This window comes from Haemorhous mexicanus, chromosome 5, assembly GCF_027477595.1.
Source record: "Haemorhous mexicanus isolate bHaeMex1 chromosome 5, bHaeMex1.pri, whole genome shotgun sequence".
Taxonomy (NCBI): Eukaryota; Metazoa; Chordata; class Aves; order Passeriformes; family Fringillidae; genus Haemorhous; species Haemorhous mexicanus.
Genome location: NC_082345.1, coordinates 56,636,758 through 56,655,032, shown reverse-complemented (window position 1 = coordinate 56,655,032; position 18,275 = coordinate 56,636,758). Strand labels below are relative to the sequence as shown.

The 18,275-nt window shown below is 41.8% G+C and overlaps 1 protein-coding gene across 1 annotated transcript; it reads left to right on the top strand.

Moving 5' to 3' along the window:
• Window positions 1–300: 300 nt before the first annotated feature.
• SELENOO (selenoprotein O) lies at window positions 301–15,108 on the top strand. Its single transcript, XM_059847242.1, has 9 exons — window positions 301–824; window positions 2,137–2,340; window positions 3,332–3,512; window positions 6,557–6,687; window positions 7,033–7,313; window positions 7,667–7,817; window positions 9,580–9,765; window positions 10,829–10,985; window positions 11,664–15,108. Exons 1-9 carry the CDS (start codon window positions 319–321, stop codon window positions 11,856–11,858), a joined length of 1,992 nt encoding a protein of 663 aa, XP_059703225.1. The 5' UTR covers window positions 301–318; the 3' UTR covers window positions 11,859–15,108.
• Window positions 15,109–18,275: the final 3,167 nt, after the last annotated feature.

Below are 18,275 nucleotides of genomic sequence, written 5' to 3'. Positions count from 1 at the left end.
GTTTATCTTTTTTCTTCTTGTAAGTCCAGCACCCCCCGACCCGCTGGCTGCGCTGCTCCGCCCGGGGAGCACTTTTACCCGCCGGGCCCGGCCGCGCTCTCGGCTCTCCGTGCGGGCTGTGCCCATGGGCACGCTATGCTCATCGGCGGGCTGTGCCCGTGGCCGGGCTGTCCCCACGGGCAGGCTGTGCTTACCGGCGGGCTGTGCCCGTGGCCGGGCTGTCCCCACGGGCAGGCTGTGCTTACCGGCGGGCTGTGCCCATGGCCGGGCTGTCCCCATGGGCGGGACTGTCCGCGGCACCGCCCCCGGCTCGGGCGCATGGCCTCGATGCTGCGCAGCGCCCGTCGCTTCGGCCGGCGGTTGCTGCGGGAGGCGTCGGGCCCGGCCATGCAGCAGCCCGAGGGCAGCGGGGGCTGGCTGGGCGCGCTGCGCTTCGACAACCTGGCTCTGCGCTCGCTGCCCGTGGACACCTCGGAGGAGAGCGGCCCGCGGACCGTGCCCGGCGCCTGCTTCGCTCGGGTGCGGCCCAGCCCGCTGCAGAACCCGCGGCTCGTGGCCATGTCGCTGCCGGCGCTGGCGCTGCTGGGGCTGGAGGCGCCCGCGGCCGAGGCCGAGGCCGAGGCCGAGGCCGCGCTGTTCTTCAGCGGGAACCGGCTGCTGGCGGGCGCGGAGCCCGCGGCGCACTGCTACTGCGGCCACCAGTTCGGCAGCTTCGCGGGGCAGCTGGGCGACGGCGCCGCCATGTACCTGGGCGAGGTGCTGGGCCCGCGGGGCGAGCGCTGGGAGATCCAGCTCAAGGGCGCCGGCATCACCCCCTTTTCCCGGTAAGGCCCGGGCGGGACGGGGCCCGAGCAGGCGGCGGGCGCGGCTCGGGCGCTGTGCGGGGAGGAGACAGACTTGGCCGGTCGCAGATCGCATTAGCGAGGGGCTGGAGCCATGCTGAGGATCATTCCCTGAGGCGAAAGTCATCTCTTAAGCCCTCGTGGTTATTTGTTTTTTGTTTAACTTTGGCAGCAGCGAGTGTAATGCTTAGATGCCAGATCAGGAGGTGGCAAAGTTTTCCGCTAGAAAACAAGAGTGTAACTGCATCTCATTGCATCGTTCAGTTGGCACATTACTTCTGTCCCTGGTTATCCTCCTGTGCGGGTTTCCCCCTCTGGGAGAATGCAGACCATGGTGGCAGTGGGGAGAGCAGTGTGTAATTGCTGCCCACACATATGGTATTTAAATGTGGGCGTTTTGATCCTGCTGGTCCTTCTTCCCACTCTGCCCAGCTGTAGGAGGGAATAGTGGAAAAGTCCCCAGAATGGCATACTGCCCAAATCCCTGCAAGGGATGGGTATCTGTGTTAGTCACATTAGCCTTTAAATACTTTAAATATTTCAGGTAATTTTTCCCACTTGCGTTTCCCATATTTTCTGTTCCAGCCCTACAGTCCCGGTAGCACCTTCGTTTCATGTATGTGGTCCTTTAAAGGCCTTTTTCAGGTCTGTGAGGGTTAAGGAAATCTCAGTGAAAATCCCAGATATGGTGGTAGATTTCTAGGTGTGCCCTGGGCAGCTCTCCTGCTTGCCTATGGCTTTGGAAGTGCTGGGAGTGTGGGCTGAGAACCACCTGTGGCTGTTCCATTTGCTTAGTATCTATTAAATAAGCTAGTTTGTTGTCTCTCTCTGTTATTTTTTTTTTTTTTTAGTGCAGCTGTTGTGCATGCTCACATTTAGGACCCTGTTTATAGATTGCTTACCCAGAAATATTAAAAATAATATTTTTCATTATATTTCATTTAACGAAGAGGAAACTGCTGAATTGATATACAATAAAATAGCTATAGCTGTCCAAATTTAAAAAAATTTGGAAAGACTATTGCATAAAACAAACATAGTTAATGATTAGAAGGGATATGTGTACCTGGAAGGTTTATTCTGTTTATGTGTGCTCTTCACTGCAAGTTGTTGTGTCCATCTAATTGAACTTTAGCAGAAGTTTGGAGGTCCAGCTTTTCACATCTGCCACTACTTTTTTGTGGGACCATGGACAGAGTGTGCTACTTCTAGGCTTTTATTTCTCTGCTGCTACAGAGGAGACAGGAGTTCCTGCCTTTGTAGGCTAAAACCCACCCATGTCTCCTTGGTGCAGACAAGCTGATGGCCGGAAGGTGCTGCGGTCCAGCATCCGGGAGTTCCTGTGCAGCGAGGCCATGTTTCACCTGGGAATACCAACAACTCGGGCTGGCACCTGCGTGACGTCGGACTCCACAGTCGTTCGGGACATATTTTATGATGGGAATCCAAAAAAAGAAAGGTGTACAGTTGTTCTGAGAATAGCCTCTACATTTATAAGGTAGAAGCCTATTTTGTTGATCAGTTTTGTGTTGTTTTTTTTTTCCTTTAAAACTAAGCAGTCTTCTGAAGTGTATTTCCCTAACAGCAACGTTTGTGTTTCTTGTTCTGGAGGCTTGGAACTTCTTTTGCTGGGCTGTAGGAAGCTGCTTTTCTTGCTCAGCAGATGGGATGGGCTGCTGTCTTTGCACACAGACAGATACTAGGGATGCTGGCCTGGTAGAAAGAAGAAGTAAGTTCTGCAAACTTAGGAGAAGAGATTTTTCATGTTTATTCCTGTACAGAATACATTTTTTTTTTAATAGAGTAGTAGTGGTGTTTTTTTTTTAATAGAGTAGTAGTAGTGGCTCAGTCCTTAATTCCAGTTCTAATGTAAAGTTCAGTGAATGTGAAGTTCTGTAAAGTTCTGTGAAAATTCTACCAAGTTCTGTGAAAGTTTGGGGGTACTTTCCCTGCCTGAGAGGTGTATGAAGTTCCTGCTCCAGCAGAAGCTATTAGGCATTTCAGGAAGTTGCATTGCTTCCTCTAAGGTTACAGAATATTAGAGGAAGGTGAGGTATGAAGAGTATGTGCTTTCATATGTATGTGTATATTTGTGTGCATTCCTGTGTGTTTACATATCTGGAAAATATATCTGGTATGCTTGATGTACAGTCTAGTATGTAAAATAAGTCCAATTTCTACATACCTGCAGGATTAAAATTTTTCAGTAGGAGGAGTTATAGGAAACTTTAATGAGCTGGTGTTCAGCTCTGGCAGGGTTGGTCAGTTTAGGTACATGAGGATGTAGGAGCTTCCTTTCACCAAGTCACTGAGCCTCACCACATTCAGTGTTGGAATCTTACAGGTCTTTTCTCTCAGTCACCTGAAGAATTTTTGTTAAGAGATGATGTGTTGTTACTGCAACAACAGTAAATGTTTTTATTACATGCAATGTCAAATTGTGTTGATAGTATCAGATAATTCTCAAATATGTTTTTATTTTGAAACAGGTTTGGCTCTTTTGAAATTTTTAAGCCCCCTGATGAATACACAGGACGCAAGGGTCCCAGCCAGGACCGAAATGACATTCGAATACAGATGCTTGATTATGTGATCAGCACTTTCTACCCAGAAATCCAGGAGGCTTATTCAGACAACACTGTTCAGAGGAATGCTGCTTTCTTCAGAGAGGTAAGGAAGATCAGATTCTCTTCATAGATCCATACCAGTTGTCTTTAGGAAGTCCATCTGCAGGCACAGGTGACTGGAGTCACTTAATACTTTGTGTCACTCAAATGTCTGAACTCTTCTTTGAAGAAAGCCTCTTAGTAGACCCACGTATTGATGAAAGCAGTGTTGATATTGATCTAACCAGTGAAAACAGTGTAACCTTCCTAATGGCAAATCATGATTTCCCTGCTTTGGGGGAGCTTCCAAAGGCTTGTCTCCATTTTCTGGGACTGTCTGTGACTGGGAGAGGGAGTTCTGGCTCTGTCAGATGATGAGTTGATGGTGCTGAGGCATCACTTGCAAGGCATCATTTTTTAAAATACTTAGATCCTGAGTCTCATTTGCCAAATTATAAACAGGAGTGTTGCCTGCAAATCAGTTTAACTTCAGACTTTAGAACTGAAATGTTAAAAGGCAGTTGAGCACTTTTTTAACTAGCCACCAAACAGAGTAATTAAAAAATACCAGTGTCAGATACTTGACTAGTCTATCTGAAAGCTGTTGTGGTGCTTTGAAACCTGAAATGATCTGGTGTGGAGTGAGGGAATGGCTGCAGCATGATGTACTTTCATTATAGAGCAGTGAGAGGTCAAAAGCCAGACTTGATAGCTGACATTCTACAGTTTGGTTTCATGCCGTTTTTTTTTGTTTGTTTGTTTGTTTGTTTTTTGTTTTTTTTTTTTACCACAACCTGTGCATACTTGCATTAATTCTGCAAAGCAATCTGTGGCTTGGCTCACCACTATGATCCAAAGAATTTTACTCTGGTGGACAAGTCCTTTGTGTGTGAACAATTTGGGTTGATGAGGAAAGCTGTGGCTTGTCATTCACTCTTGTGTCCAGCTCTGTAGCTGATGGCATGTTTGCTTCCTGATGGCAGAAAAGTCATGGGACTTGGGGATCTTTGTGGATGTCTGTATGTGCCCAGTCCTGCTTCTTCCTGCTTTTGGCTGCTTTTCCTGGCCCAGTTACTACTGGTTTTCTTCTCCTTCCCCCTACCTGTATTCTTAGTATCCATTGCTTGTTTCCCCAGATCCATTTTTTGTTTGTTGTGCTCCTTGTGCCACTGCCTGTCCACAGTCCATGTCTGTGCTGTCATTGCCTCCTCATGTTTTCTCTCTCATCTTTAGTGGAGATTTTCCAGACTTTCCTCCACCTGAAAATCACCCCAGTCCTTTTTTAATTGAGCAAACACATCCATTTGTAGGGAACTGCTGTCGCTTCAACTCTATCTTGCTTTATCATTCTTTCTGCACTGTGGAGGAAATGGAGAGAAAAAGCACAGGTGATTGCATTTCACAGCACTGTCTAAAAGGCAGACATCATTATCTGTACTTCTCAAATAATTTGTAGCTGTTGTTTAAATTTAAATGAGCATGTTCTTCAGCTCACAGTCTTATTTATATACACACCATACTTGCCTTCTACTTTGTCTAGCTGAAGAAAAATGTTGATCAAAAATAATAAAGGTCAAAGAGGATGCAGAGCTGTCTCTTCATTATCAATATATTCATCTTTGAGTGGCATCCAAGCTTTAGTTGCCTTTGGGCACTGTCATCAGGGGGATTTCTTTTCACCAGAATCCTGGTGGAGTGCAGTGCATGGACTGCCTTACCACTGGAGTGCTTTCATCCCCATCCTGGTGGCCAGGGCTTTTTCATTTTTAAATTTTGCATTTTCCTGGCATAGAGCCAATGTGCAGGGTGTGCCTCTCTTACTGGGTCATGGCCTAGGTAATCAGTTTTGAACACGTGTAGCTGGCTGCTGGCTTCCAGCTGCCCCATGAATCAGCGTTCAGGAAAGATATGTAAAGTACCTACCATGAGAATATTGGAAAACATAGAAGTGTGGGATCTCAAGGTAGACCAAAAGGTTGTGTTCCATGCATCATTTGTGGTTTTCACTCCCTGTCAGGGCAAGATTTGTCTAATTTTTCTTCTTTACTTGACTGCATGTGTTTTTTTAAAAAAAAATCTGGATTTGAACACAAAGGCATAGAAGCATCTAATTAAACAATTTGATTGTTTTTTGAACCTTAGTAAAATACACTGCAGCATGGAGCAAATAGTTGTTTTGAATTCCTGTGCATTGTTAGCTATTTGGGAAGAAGAATGATTTTATCTATGAAAATTATTTGATCTAAAAGTTTTAATGAATGGCTAGGCAAATTTTTTACTTACAGCAATTTAGTAAAGTATTTGCAACTAGTTTTATTTAAAAACCATGTTAGCTTCCTGACTTGTAGATTTTTAGTTTTGTAGTTGACAGGTGGGTTAATGTATTTAAATGGCTAGGACTGCTTTAAATATTAAACTATTTATTCGAAGGATGGGGCACATGCAGTGATTTTTGTTGATTCCATACAAATAGTTCTCAGTTCAGCAGTGGAAAATTACTGATGAAACATGCATTCGGTGAAGAATTGCATTTAAATAAAATCATCGTTCTTGCAATACTTTTATTTAGTCTTGTAGCCTTATTTCCATTCTCAGAACATGGAAAGAACTGCTTATCAGTGCTAAAACCTTTTTGCACAGAATAGGTTTTTGTGTCAGCCCTTTAACCTCCCTGGAAATCACCCCTACATATGAGGTAAACCAAAAGACTACACTTGCTTATGTGATTTCCTGCCCGTAGTTAGTCTTTAATATTAGACAAAGGAATATATTGGTGTAATGACTATACTAGTATGCAAGTCTGATGTCAAACAGTTTACTTTATTTCAGTGTCCTGTCCCCAGAGCATTTGAAAGCTGTTCAATTGACTGGCAAGTCAAGCAGGGAAGGAGAGAAATGGATGCAAATGGAAATGGGAGGCAGGGAAACAGGGGAGCTGCTGACAGGAGGAGAGAGGCAAACTGTCCTTAAGGTGTTTGTGTGCATGGCATACTGCCGGAATCTGCTTCCATTGGAGCTGCAGAAACATCAGTTCAGACTAGGAAATACATGAACGTATTGGAAATACATTGTTGTGGTGCCAGATGAACACAAGGTCCTTTCTTTCAGATAACCAAGCGGACAGCAAGGCTGGTTGCAGAGTGGCAGTGTGTGGGGTTTTGCCATGGCGTGCTGAATACAGACAACATGAGCATTGTTGGACTAACCATTGACTACGGCCCTTTTGGCTTTATGGACAGGTCAGTGTGGCGTCAGCGTTTGCAATGTGCCTATGTTGTTCTTGCTATGTAGGACAATCCTGGTGTTCGTGGTTGCTTTATTATTTTAGCTGTAAAGTAGATTTCTGAATTATCTTTATGTCTAGTTCTCCTGTAATTCTTCTTGTTAATGTACTTGAAACTGTGTTCACAACATCTCTAGCTGTTAGACTGTTCTTGTAGCCTGTGGCTTTGGGAAAAGAATCAAGGAGTGCTTCCTTTCAAATTTTTTAATTCCTAGAGCAGACTAAAATAACAAAAGTGTTTCTTCTCACAGTATTGGTGTCCAGATGAGTAGAAGAATGCTAACAGTTTCTTCTCCTGTAGGTATGACCCTGAGCACGTGTGCAATGGTTCTGATAATGCAGGGCGCTATGCTTACAACAAACAGCCCGAGATTTGCAAGTGGAACCTGGGGAAACTTGCTGAAGCTTTAGTTCCAGAGCTGCCCTTGGAAATAAGCCAACTCATCCTGGAAGAGGAATATGATGCAGAATTTGAGAAACACTATTTGCAAAAGATGAGAAAAAAACTAGGCCTAATCCAACTGGAATTAGAAGAAGATAGTAAGCTGGTGTCTGAACTGCTTGAAACCATGCATGTCACAGGTTGGTGAACAGCACAGAAAGGGCTTATTTAATAGCCTATCAGAATCTATTACCAAGTCAAAGTACAATTCATATCTTGACCTTAAAAGAAAGTAGCCTTGTGCAACTACATTGTTATCTGGGAGAAGAACAGAAGGCTGGAAATAATTACCTTATTTATTGTGAACTGTGGAGTAGTTGTTGCCTTATGCAGGGCCTCTGTCTCACATTTGCACCCTCACTGAGAGAACAGTTTATTTGCCTCTTTAGAATGATGACCTGTACTGCTGATGGAGGAGGTAGGAAGGAGGTGTGGGAACTGCTTTCCTGCTGATTTATAAGTTGCATTACTCATAAAATTAATTTTTTTTCAGCTGGAGACTTCACAAATATTTTTTACTTGCTGAGTTCATTCTCAGTAGATATTGAACCTTCAAAATTTGAAGATTTCTTAGAAGAGCTTACAAGTCAGTGTGCTTCTGTGGAAGAACTGAAAGTTGTTTTTAAACCACAGATGGATCCAAGGTATTACTCTGCTTAAATGCTTTTGGTTTTTGCTTTTAGTTTCATTATAACCACAATGAACCCTGCATGGTATATAATATTTCACTGATTTTAAGATTGGAAATGTCACTGTTAAGTAGATGCACCACGATACACACAGTGACTTTCAGCAGTTGGCTCTTGAGTTTAAGCAAAAGCTCAGACAACTTTGTCTTTTTTTTTTCATTTCCTTCCTTGTCTCTGCTGACTTGAGGCAATGAGAGTGCCAAATAATGAAGTGATATGGAAGTATTTTACAGAAGAAATGGGTTTGAGCTACAATGCTACTGTGTTCTGCTAGTATACTGTCAGCAAAAGGACACTTTCACCTGCCAAAGTTCTGGCCTAAGGATAACCTTTAGGTGGTGTGGTCCATGCCCCATTTGTTGTGCAGTCCAGCTGCTCTGAGCATGGAAAAATAATAACTCATGTTCATCTGTTGCTTTAAACAGTGACTGCAGCAGTTTTTCCCTTTTTGGAGATGGGGAAAAAAATTAAAGGTATTTTGGGTATACTTTTCTCCCTCCCCTCCTGTTTTGTACATGCTCCATGAAGGTAATGAACCTACCAGAATTTTCAGCTTTTGCTGTGTGTTGATAGCACAATGCAGAGATAGCTTGTGTGGTGGAGATGGGACAGTGTTTTTTTAAACACTGCATTCAGGACTAGAGAAACATGAAAAGTTCCTATAAGTCATCATGATAGGGATGTGACATTTTAGAGGGGAATAGTGCTATATTAAAGTGAGTGCATGACTGATAACTTTTTTATCCCAGCACTTGGATATCATAGATCTAGGCATATCAGATGTGTACATCAGATCTGGATAGTACTTTATATAAACTCAGAAATCAAAGCACCTGGGTTATCTCTGCTGACTAAAAGTAGGAAAATATAGCTTGATAAAATGAGTTGTCTGTTTTGAAGCCGGGAGAAATGTTTCTTTTTTCCTTTGCTTAAAACTGCATTCACAGAGGAAATAAAAACACTTTGTATTTTGACATGCTGCAACTCTTTGGGTTTTTATTTTACTTTATGCTATGCTGTAGTTATTAATTCAAGAAAAATAAAAGCTAGCATAGTATTGCAAAATAAGGTGAAGCTATTGTACAGCACCAGCTAACACAGTGAAATATTAAAAGATGCAATCCTAGTCAAACTTGCAGCAAAATAGTCTGGATATTGTTTGGAACTTATTACCAGAAAACAGTTCTCAGTCTGTGATTTAGACGGGCTAACTAAAAAAATCAAACACAGTGTTAGTCTCATGTGACTTAAATGAAGTATTTTCCCCCATATCATTTAGGGTTTTTTTAGTACTGGCAGAAATAGTAGGCATTAACGAAATAATAAACCCCCCCCAAACAACAAAACCTGTGAATTTTGCATTCTCTTGATATCTAAATAAGATCAAAATTTTTAAAGCAAATTCCTTTTGAAGTTCAAAGGGTATTTTGATGAGAATTGTGCAACTAAACCAGTAATTTTGAAAATCTACTGTCTGCGCTTTATATACCACAGGAATATGAATTAAACACACTGAAGTAGGGAGAAGAAATAGTAAAATTAGGATCATATATAATAAAAGTTGTTTTGCTAATTACAAATTTCTGTTACTTAAGCTCTCTAGTGAAATCCCAGTTTGTTGTGAATGTTTTTTTGTATCTACTTTGATTTCAAAGAGATGGTTATTGACGAGCAGCTCAACTTTAGTATCTAACGTGTTTGTTCTTTTTGGTCCCAGACAGCTGTCAATGATGCTGATGTTGGCTCAGTCTAATCCTCAGCTGTTAGCATTAATTGGAACAAAAGCTAGTATAAATAAAGAACTGGAACGCATTGAACAGTCCTCTAAACTGCAGCAGTTAACAGCAGATGATTTACTTAGCAGAAATAAAAGACACTGGAAGGAGTGGCTGGAGAAATACAGGTAAGGTTTTTCAGTATTAATATCTCAGTATTGATATTATATTTCTGCATTTTGAGAACCATGTGCATGTCTCACAAAAGACACCCTGTCTCAAATACAGATTAGGAGGGTGAGGAGGGCATGCAACTGAAGAATATTATCTACTGCCATGACCAGTGTCTTTGTTGCTGTGAAAGTTCAAGGGCATCTTTTTATTTTGTTTGCTAGATTTTGAAGTAGTGTGAGGATGTAGAAATCACCTAGCATCAAATGTAGTATGAACAGTGCTTCACCAATGTTGATGTTGATTCTGCCATTGATTAATTCCTGTTGTGAACTTTTAAGTGCTCAGTATTTACAACTGACTGACCTCTAAGCATTCTGTCGTTTGAATTTTTTTTCCAATAGAGAAGTCTATGTGTTAATACAGAAAGCAAGTATTCTTAATCAAAGAGTGAAAACAGAAATCATGACCAGGAAAAACAAATGTCCAGACTGTTCTAAAGCCTAAAAACTTATGTTAGCAAGAGAATTTTTTTTGTAAAGAAAACCCCTGAATAGAGCTTTAATTTTTTGTACTGTGTGGATTAGGGCAGATCTTTCCTCGCCTGGCTGCCTGTTATCTTGTTCTCTAGCAGGGCTGAGAGCTTTAGCAAATATTACTGATAGAAAGTACCTCAAACTGCTTCTGCTGTATTGCATCCCTGTGTTTTTACCAGAACATCAGATAAACAATAAACAGTATAGAAATACTTGAAAGACAAGACCTGAATGTGTCAGTCATTGCAGAGCAATGCAGAAGAGACCATATCCTGTGTCTTGATCTGACTTTGGGGAACAGAAGAGCTGTGCTGTGCCACTTCCTCAAGCCGTGTCAGGACCTGCTGACTGTCCCTAGTACTGCTTTTAAACTAAGTGGTGTTTTCTAGTCTGTTATCATGCTGCCTTTTATAAACTGAGAGGATTATAGATGATGTAGTATTTTTTAAGAACTGCAAATGAAGTATCTCAAAACAAGAAAATGTGTCAACTTCTACAAGTGGTTCTTGGTAAAAACCAGCCATTGTCACCTGCTTAATTTCAGAGTCCGTTTGCAGAAAGAAATAGAAAGTGTTGGTAATGCTGATGCCTGGAACACTGAGCGTGTCAAGGTCATGAATTCAAACAATCCAAAATATATCTTGAGGAATTATATTGCCCAAAATGCCATAGAAGCAGCTGAAAATGGGGATTTCTCAGAGGTATGCTGTTATTGCTCTCTCTCTCTGGGCTTGTGTGGATGTGTAGTGGTGCTGTCAATGACTGACATTATACCAGGCAAAATTTAGTCTGGAATCTTGGGCAGTAAGGGTATTGGGAATTCACTGTTCAGGAGATCTCTATTGTTTTTATTGTAACTGTAATTTTAAGGACTGCAGTACAAATAATGGAATCAAAACTCTGAATCTGAATGAACTTCACCAGCTCTTGTAGGCTGACCTTAGAACAAGACACTTAAACTGCTTTTGCTGTCCTGAGAGTGGCTTGGAAGGCAGTTGAGGATTAATTTAAACTTGTTCCTTTCTGGAAAAAGTTATCTTTTAAAATTTACAGCTTTCACCTGTTGACTTCAGCTTGTGGAACATTACATGCAGAATATGGGAAAATTAATTTGTTTTGAGAAATTATATAAGAATTTGTATTTAATATTTGCATTTCAAGTTATTTGAGCCTGAGTCCCATACACGTACAAACTCATCCAGGTACAATTTTACATTTTGCATCTTATATATATTGTTCATCTGTTTACTTTCTGGCTTGTGTGGAGTTCATGTATTAAATACAATACACTTGCTCATTATTTGGCATGAGGTTCTTCTCCATATCATTTTGCCTTCACTTCCTAAATTCTTAACAGCCGTGCTATGTTTTCGCTCTAGGTAAGAAATGTACTGAAACTTTTAGAACATCCATTCCAAGAAGCAGAAGGTTTCCAGGAGGTAAAGGAGGATGCAGAAGAGGAGGGAGCAACTGCTACAGCAGCTGTTTGTTCTCAAGAGACCAGAAGCAAACAATCCTATTGCAGCAAACCTCCGCTGTGGGCTTCGGAGCTCTGCGTTACGTGATCTTCATAACTGCCTTGTTTTGTTTTTTGCTGTGAACTGAAGACTCTGATCCTCCTTCAGCAGTGAAGAATTCAGCAAGGCAAACATCAAAGTGCTATTAAGTTATTGAAACAACACTACATTTGGATGCATCTGTAGCAGTCTTCAGCTGTGCTTAATTTGAAGCAATTGTGGATCATTGGAACAAACCAGTGACAATCAAAAGCCCGTACACATTGTGTAATCTAAATGTTTGAAGACACAAAGTGTTTCCTTTATCCTCACTAGAGTGCAAGTAAAAAGCAGGATTTTATGTTGAGGCAGGCTGAACTTCAGTCATCCAAATGGATCTGTTGTTATGTGAAGACAAAACCAGCAAGTCAGGAATCTGATCTGGTTTTGTCTGATGTCTTAACTAGTAGTACTTCTAATATTTATTTACTGCTTTCTCTATGCAGAAACTTTTAGTCCTCTTTAATGGAGGAACAGATTCAGTGTTGCTTGTTTGAAGCTATATTTCATTTAATTAAGTAGTTCATTTCTTGTGAACCTTCAGATTGGTAATCAGTAATTATTATTTTCTGAGAATGTGTGCAGGCTAGAATCTGGGGGGAGCAATTGAATTTTTTAAAGAGCAGAATTAAGGGAAATTACATACATCTGCACTTGAAAACTTGGTGGTGAAGTTTATTCAGGTTCAGTATGTTTGCACACAACACCCATAAATATCTACTCAGGAGTGCAGTTTGTAACCCAATTGCCTTGGGCAGGATCCATAAGCCAAATTAGCTCGAGCCTTAAACTATCCCAGCACTCAAATCCAGGTTTGTTGTGTATTTATTTCTGTGCTCCTAACAGAGTCTGCCTGTTTGGGAAGTGTGCCGGTGAGGTACCTGCTCATCAACAGTTCAATGGGGTTCTTCCATTCCTTCTCTACTCTTGCACCATTTAGTTTGTTTCCATGGTCCTTGAAAATCTTCAAGCTGGAAGTTGGTCATTTAGGAACGAGCTCTTTGAGCTTGGGTAAAAGATGATGGAGGATGTGGGATGAGAAGAGGAGCTGACTTGCTCACAAGTTACTTAAAATGCTTCAGTGGAGGTTTCAGGGGAAGTTTGGTTCCCATTATTGTCACATCATCAAAATTGTTCTGTAGTTAGTTGTTACTTAGCTTGTGAGTTTCATTTTGAAGGACTGTTAATAGTTCAGACACCTGAAAGGTTTGGTTTAATGCAAAGGCTTCTCTTTCCAAAGTGACCACTGTCTCACACTGTGATTTATGTGTCCTCATGGAAATTCTTCTGCTACCCCCGTGCAAACTTGTTACCAGCTGGGGTTGAATTGTGGTTTTTTAAGTCTTCCTCAGTATGAGCTGTCAGCAAACAGGGAGAACAGTTGGACTGTTGCTTATCCATCTGTACTAATAGTCAGTTTGTCCTCCTCACTGTCACAGGACATAGGGCACGCTTTGAATGTAAGCATTTACTCTGTCTCGGAGGTGGAGGAACTGATTTGTGATGAACTATGATATCTGATATCCCACTTCTGTGGGATTTTGGAGTCATTAAAGAAAAGGACAAACTAGGTATATTACCTTGCTTGTCAGAGCTAGGTGTATTACCTAGCCCATTGAAGAATGATGTAGTTGAAAAAGGCCTGGGATGGGAATAATCCATTTTCATTGAGGATTATCCTTCCTTTAAATTTGGGTTACTGAAACCAAACTATTTAATAGAAACTTTAAACAAAGTCAGTGCTGGGTAAACAGGACTGCATCAGGGAGGGAAAGTGTGCTGGCAATTTGAAATACACTTGAGACATCCCCTTGCAGAACCTGTGGTCTCTTACAGTGTGCCTGGTCCACAAGGGAGTAATGGAGCAGGGAGAAGCTGCTCCAAACTGATCAACATAACTGTGCTGATTCTGTTTCTCAGTTTATATCTTTTCTTTTGAGGCACAGAGGGGAACAGAGTTTTAGAGGAGTGCTGTCCAAGCTTTTTCTTTACCAAAATGGTAATGATTCTTAACCATGCCTAAAGTATCAAGTCTTTTTAACAGTATTCTAATAATAATTTGGGAGGGGTTGAGTAGGTCTCTATTATTAATAGTGGTACAGAGAATATTATAACTGTGTGTTTGGACATAAAAGAATTTGGATTAGTTACCAAATTATTGTGCACCTATATTGCCAAAATCACGGAAGGAGATACTTTGGAATAGTTTATGAGCAATTATCTTATCTTTAAAAGGGAAAATGAATGTAACAGTGAGAACTGCAAACACAGTGCTATTTGCTGCTAAATATTCTTTGCTTACATGTTGATAAGTGCAAGAGGTCTAGCAAGGTTGGAATGATGAATGCAGCCCCTTGTTGTGCCAGTCAGTAAAGTTGTATGTCTAATAGATGTTCACCAGCAGTAGAAACTCAAAAGGTTTTCACATGTTCAGCTGCACTGACATCCAACTGCTCAGTTCCCCAGGGCATGCAATAATACAAGTGCTTTGTGTTTGAAGAAGCATGATGGTCCAGAGCCAAGTGGAATTCTTGTGCTCTTCCAGCACTCTCATTTCAGCAGGTGGGTCGTAGTTTGATCTCTGATGATAGTGAGTTTCTTCTGTTCTTGTTCCTGGAGCAGTGTGAAAGCAGGAGGCTGAGCAGCAGCACAATTAGGCCAAGTTTTGTCCAGATTAGAATGTTGTCACTTAGCTCAGCTCTTCAGAAGGAAGGGGAGTGCAGCTTATAGCATTTAGGAATCTGAATACTTGAATCATAATTTGCTTCTTGATTTTTACTGCTTGTATTTGCAATAGGTTTTGAAAATAATATTTATTACCGGTTAAATATTCTGCGTATATGAAAGCCATGGAGTTGTGCTCAAAATGGAGTGGTGACTCTTCCTATCAAAAGCTTGCTGTGGAAATACTTGATTAGGCTTAATCCTGTGGCTATACCCTATATCCTACAGTACCCTCACATAAAATCAAGTGGTACCCAGATTACAAAACTGAAATGAGAACCTATTGGAGATGACTCTCTGGATAGTCTCACATGATAGTGGGACTCCTTTCATGACTTGGTTAGATCTCACCATAGCTCTGCTTCATGAACTTGTAAATCTACAGTTGCAGGATGTTTTAATGTCAGCTCTTTTTTTGGAATGTTGTGTGGGTTTGGGGTTTTTTTGTTTGTTTCTGGGTTGGGTTTGTTTGTTTGTTTGTTTTTCCAAATAAGTGCTACAGATTTTATTCTTTTATTAAAATTAATTAAAATTGCAACTTTAATATTTTTGCTAATGCCCATTTCCTGAAAGTTTTACAGTTAACAATACTGATTGCAGATGTGAACCCAACAAGAGGATTTCACAATGGTGTCACATCCAGTGTATGATCACACAGTCTGAATTCTAAATAATGCTGCCACTACCTTGGTTACATGGTTACATCTTGTCATTTGGCTTCATGCTTCCTGTGTTGACAGTGGGAGGTTTTTAGTGTGCAGTGCAGTTCTCAGTTCCTCTTACCTGTACACAAATGTTGCATTTGGTCCTGCTGCTTCCCCTTAACACCTCTATTTTCCCTCACCCTGACATCAGCTGTGGAGCTGAAGGATAGAACCACCAGCACAGGTGCCATGCCATGTAAATCAAAGGACGTGAGGGGCTGTGATAAAGCTCCAGACAGACATGAGTATAGACTTACCATTTTTGTTCGTGCAATTCTTGCAGCAGATGCCTAATTAACAGGGGAGCAGAAAATCAGAGGGAGAAGTCAGGTTTTCTAAGCTAAGTCTCTTAGTGCAAAATCTCTTTGTACTCCCTAGATAAAAAAAAGCCATACCCAAGGCTTGATATAAGGTAAACTTTGATTCTATGTTTAACACTGCCTATATAGCCAGAACTGTTATTCCATTGTCTAGACTTCAAGGGATTTCTTTTCCTGGCTTGTTGCAGGAGTGATAGAATTGCAGCTCTATGAATCATCAAAATCATGAATGAAGACTCATTTGAAGCAAAAAACCTTTTTTTAAAATGAGGTTGTAAGTTAAATGTTGCAAGACCCACCCTCAGGGAGCGCATTTTTGATGAGTCTCTAAATTTTGAGGGGAATTTTTGAGAATTCCCCTAAAACCACAGCTTCCATACAGTGCTACACAGGCATGGATGGATACCCAGCCCAGCACTTGGCCTGAAGTTATTCTCTGAGTGGATATGTAAGTTCACAAGGCTGATGTTGGGTACATTATGGTGTCTCTTGGTGTGCCCAGATCCATCAGAGGAAGTGTGTGAGCATGCCCTATTAGCCAGTTCCTCTTGAAACTGTTCTGTAAGAATCCTGTAAATACCTTTTTGGGTTCTCAGAGTGACTTTTCTTGGGCAAAACACACAGGTCTTCAGGAGAGATTCTCTTACATCTGAGATGTAAACTCCTGTATTTAAAACAATCCTTTAGGCTCCCTGTGTAAAAGAAAATATGAAATGGAAAGAAACAGCTCCTTTCCAGGCAGTGAGTCACCTGATATTAGCATAGATGTCTAAATAGCACATGTAGATCATGCCTCAGAAGTGTCTTTTTCTCCCCATGAACTATAAAAAGGGTCTAAAGAACTGACTCAGAAGTCAATGTCTGCAGTGTAGATGATCAAAGCCAGGTGAGGTATATCTACCACTGGAGCATGGGGAGGTGCAGTCAGACAGACAAACAGCTCAGGCTCAGGGTCTGAGAGCACACACCACCAGCTCATGACTAGTTTCTCATTGTGCCTTTTCTGGTGGTAGCTAATGTTCCAGCATTAATGAGTCCTTCCTCTACCCTTCCCACAGTGAGTTGCTGACAAATAGTCAAAATGGTCTTAAGAAATGAGTCAACTCTGTGCTGAGTATTTAAAAGTGGGAAATACTTGGCAAAAAATTTTATTTATTAAGAAGTTACATATCTAGAAAGAAACAATTCTGCAATTTTTTTCCTAAAACTTCCTAGTTGGAATGTCCATAGTCTAAAACTTATTTGACAGACCAACTTAAAAACACTTGAACATTTGAAGGATGATGAAATAAGCAATGAATGGCAAACATCAAATAAATAATTTAAAATCAGATAAAAATATTTCTTCTCTTTTTTTTTGACCTTTAACTGCTATTATGTTGCTTTGCTATTGATTTTGTTGGTTTGGGTTGTTTTTTTGTTTTGGTTTGGTTTTTTTTAATTTGTATCCAACAGTTCAAAAAATAAGGATATTTGCAAATAATTGCAAATAAATGGTTGGAGTTATGTAAGAGGAGAAACTGATGGGAGCTCCAACCCTGTAGCTATGCTGTTCATTTGACAGGACAGAAGCACATGAAGGCATCCTTTTCCTGACTCCTTCACCCAGTGACTGAAACCAGCACTCCCTGACATCAAGAAACTGCCCTAATTTCAGACATGCTCCAGGATGGCTTCACTGCACGTGTCTATGTCTGCATCTTAGCCCAGGACTGTTATTTTGATGCAAGCCTCTTTTCCACCACTGTTCACCACTGGGATTGGAGCACAGAGCTGTCCTGGACCAAACCAACAGGATCAGCCTCTCCATGAAGCCAGAAGAGAAGCTGTGCCCCAGCTCCACTGGGCAGCCAGACCTCACCACCAGACCAGTCCTAGTCCCAGGAGCACCCCTGGAGCAAGGACAGTGTGGACATAGGGCCCAGCAACTGTAAAATCACAGTAAGAATCCAATCTTCAGGTGAGCTTTTATACAGGAGTCAGCTGCTGCCCGAGGATCCACGTGCTGCAGATATCTGCCCATACCATCTACCCAAAGAACTGTAATCACCTCAAGTACCTTCAGAGCTTTGCTTCTACTAGCTAATGAACACAAGCTGTGTTACTTGCTCATCTTCTACAGTGACCTCTCCCATATCTCCACATATTTCCTTGAGCGCGGTTCTAAGCACTGACACTGCTGCTCCGACCCTTTTGGTGACTTTGTATTCACTCATTGGCTCCTCCGTGGAAACATGAATTAAAAAGCTCGTCTTTCTGAAGTGACTTCACAAGTCCCTCTCAAGGATCAGGTTTTAAATTATTTTTCTTTTAGAACTCTCAGGCCTCTATACCTCAGTTCTTGGAAAAACACTGTGAAATGTGGTCCCTGACTCAGAAAGTAGCTTACAATTCCCTTGCATGAAAACCGTTAAAGGATGGCAAATTATAGCAGAGCTAAAGAAGGGGGGGAAATGCAGAATAGGTTACAAAAGCTTTCAGATGGGCACAGCTCGGCTCAGCTCAGCGGGGCGGGCGCGTAGCCACACTTGTAGCTGTTCTTGGTGCTGAAGGAGGCGACGCTCCGCGGCAGGACAGGGCACGGCACGGCGCGGCACGGCACGGCTCCACGTGAATCCCCAGCTGGTCGCGGGCTGCGGCTCCGGGCCCGCCCGCCCGCGCTCGGCACCGCCCTCGCCGGCACAGCC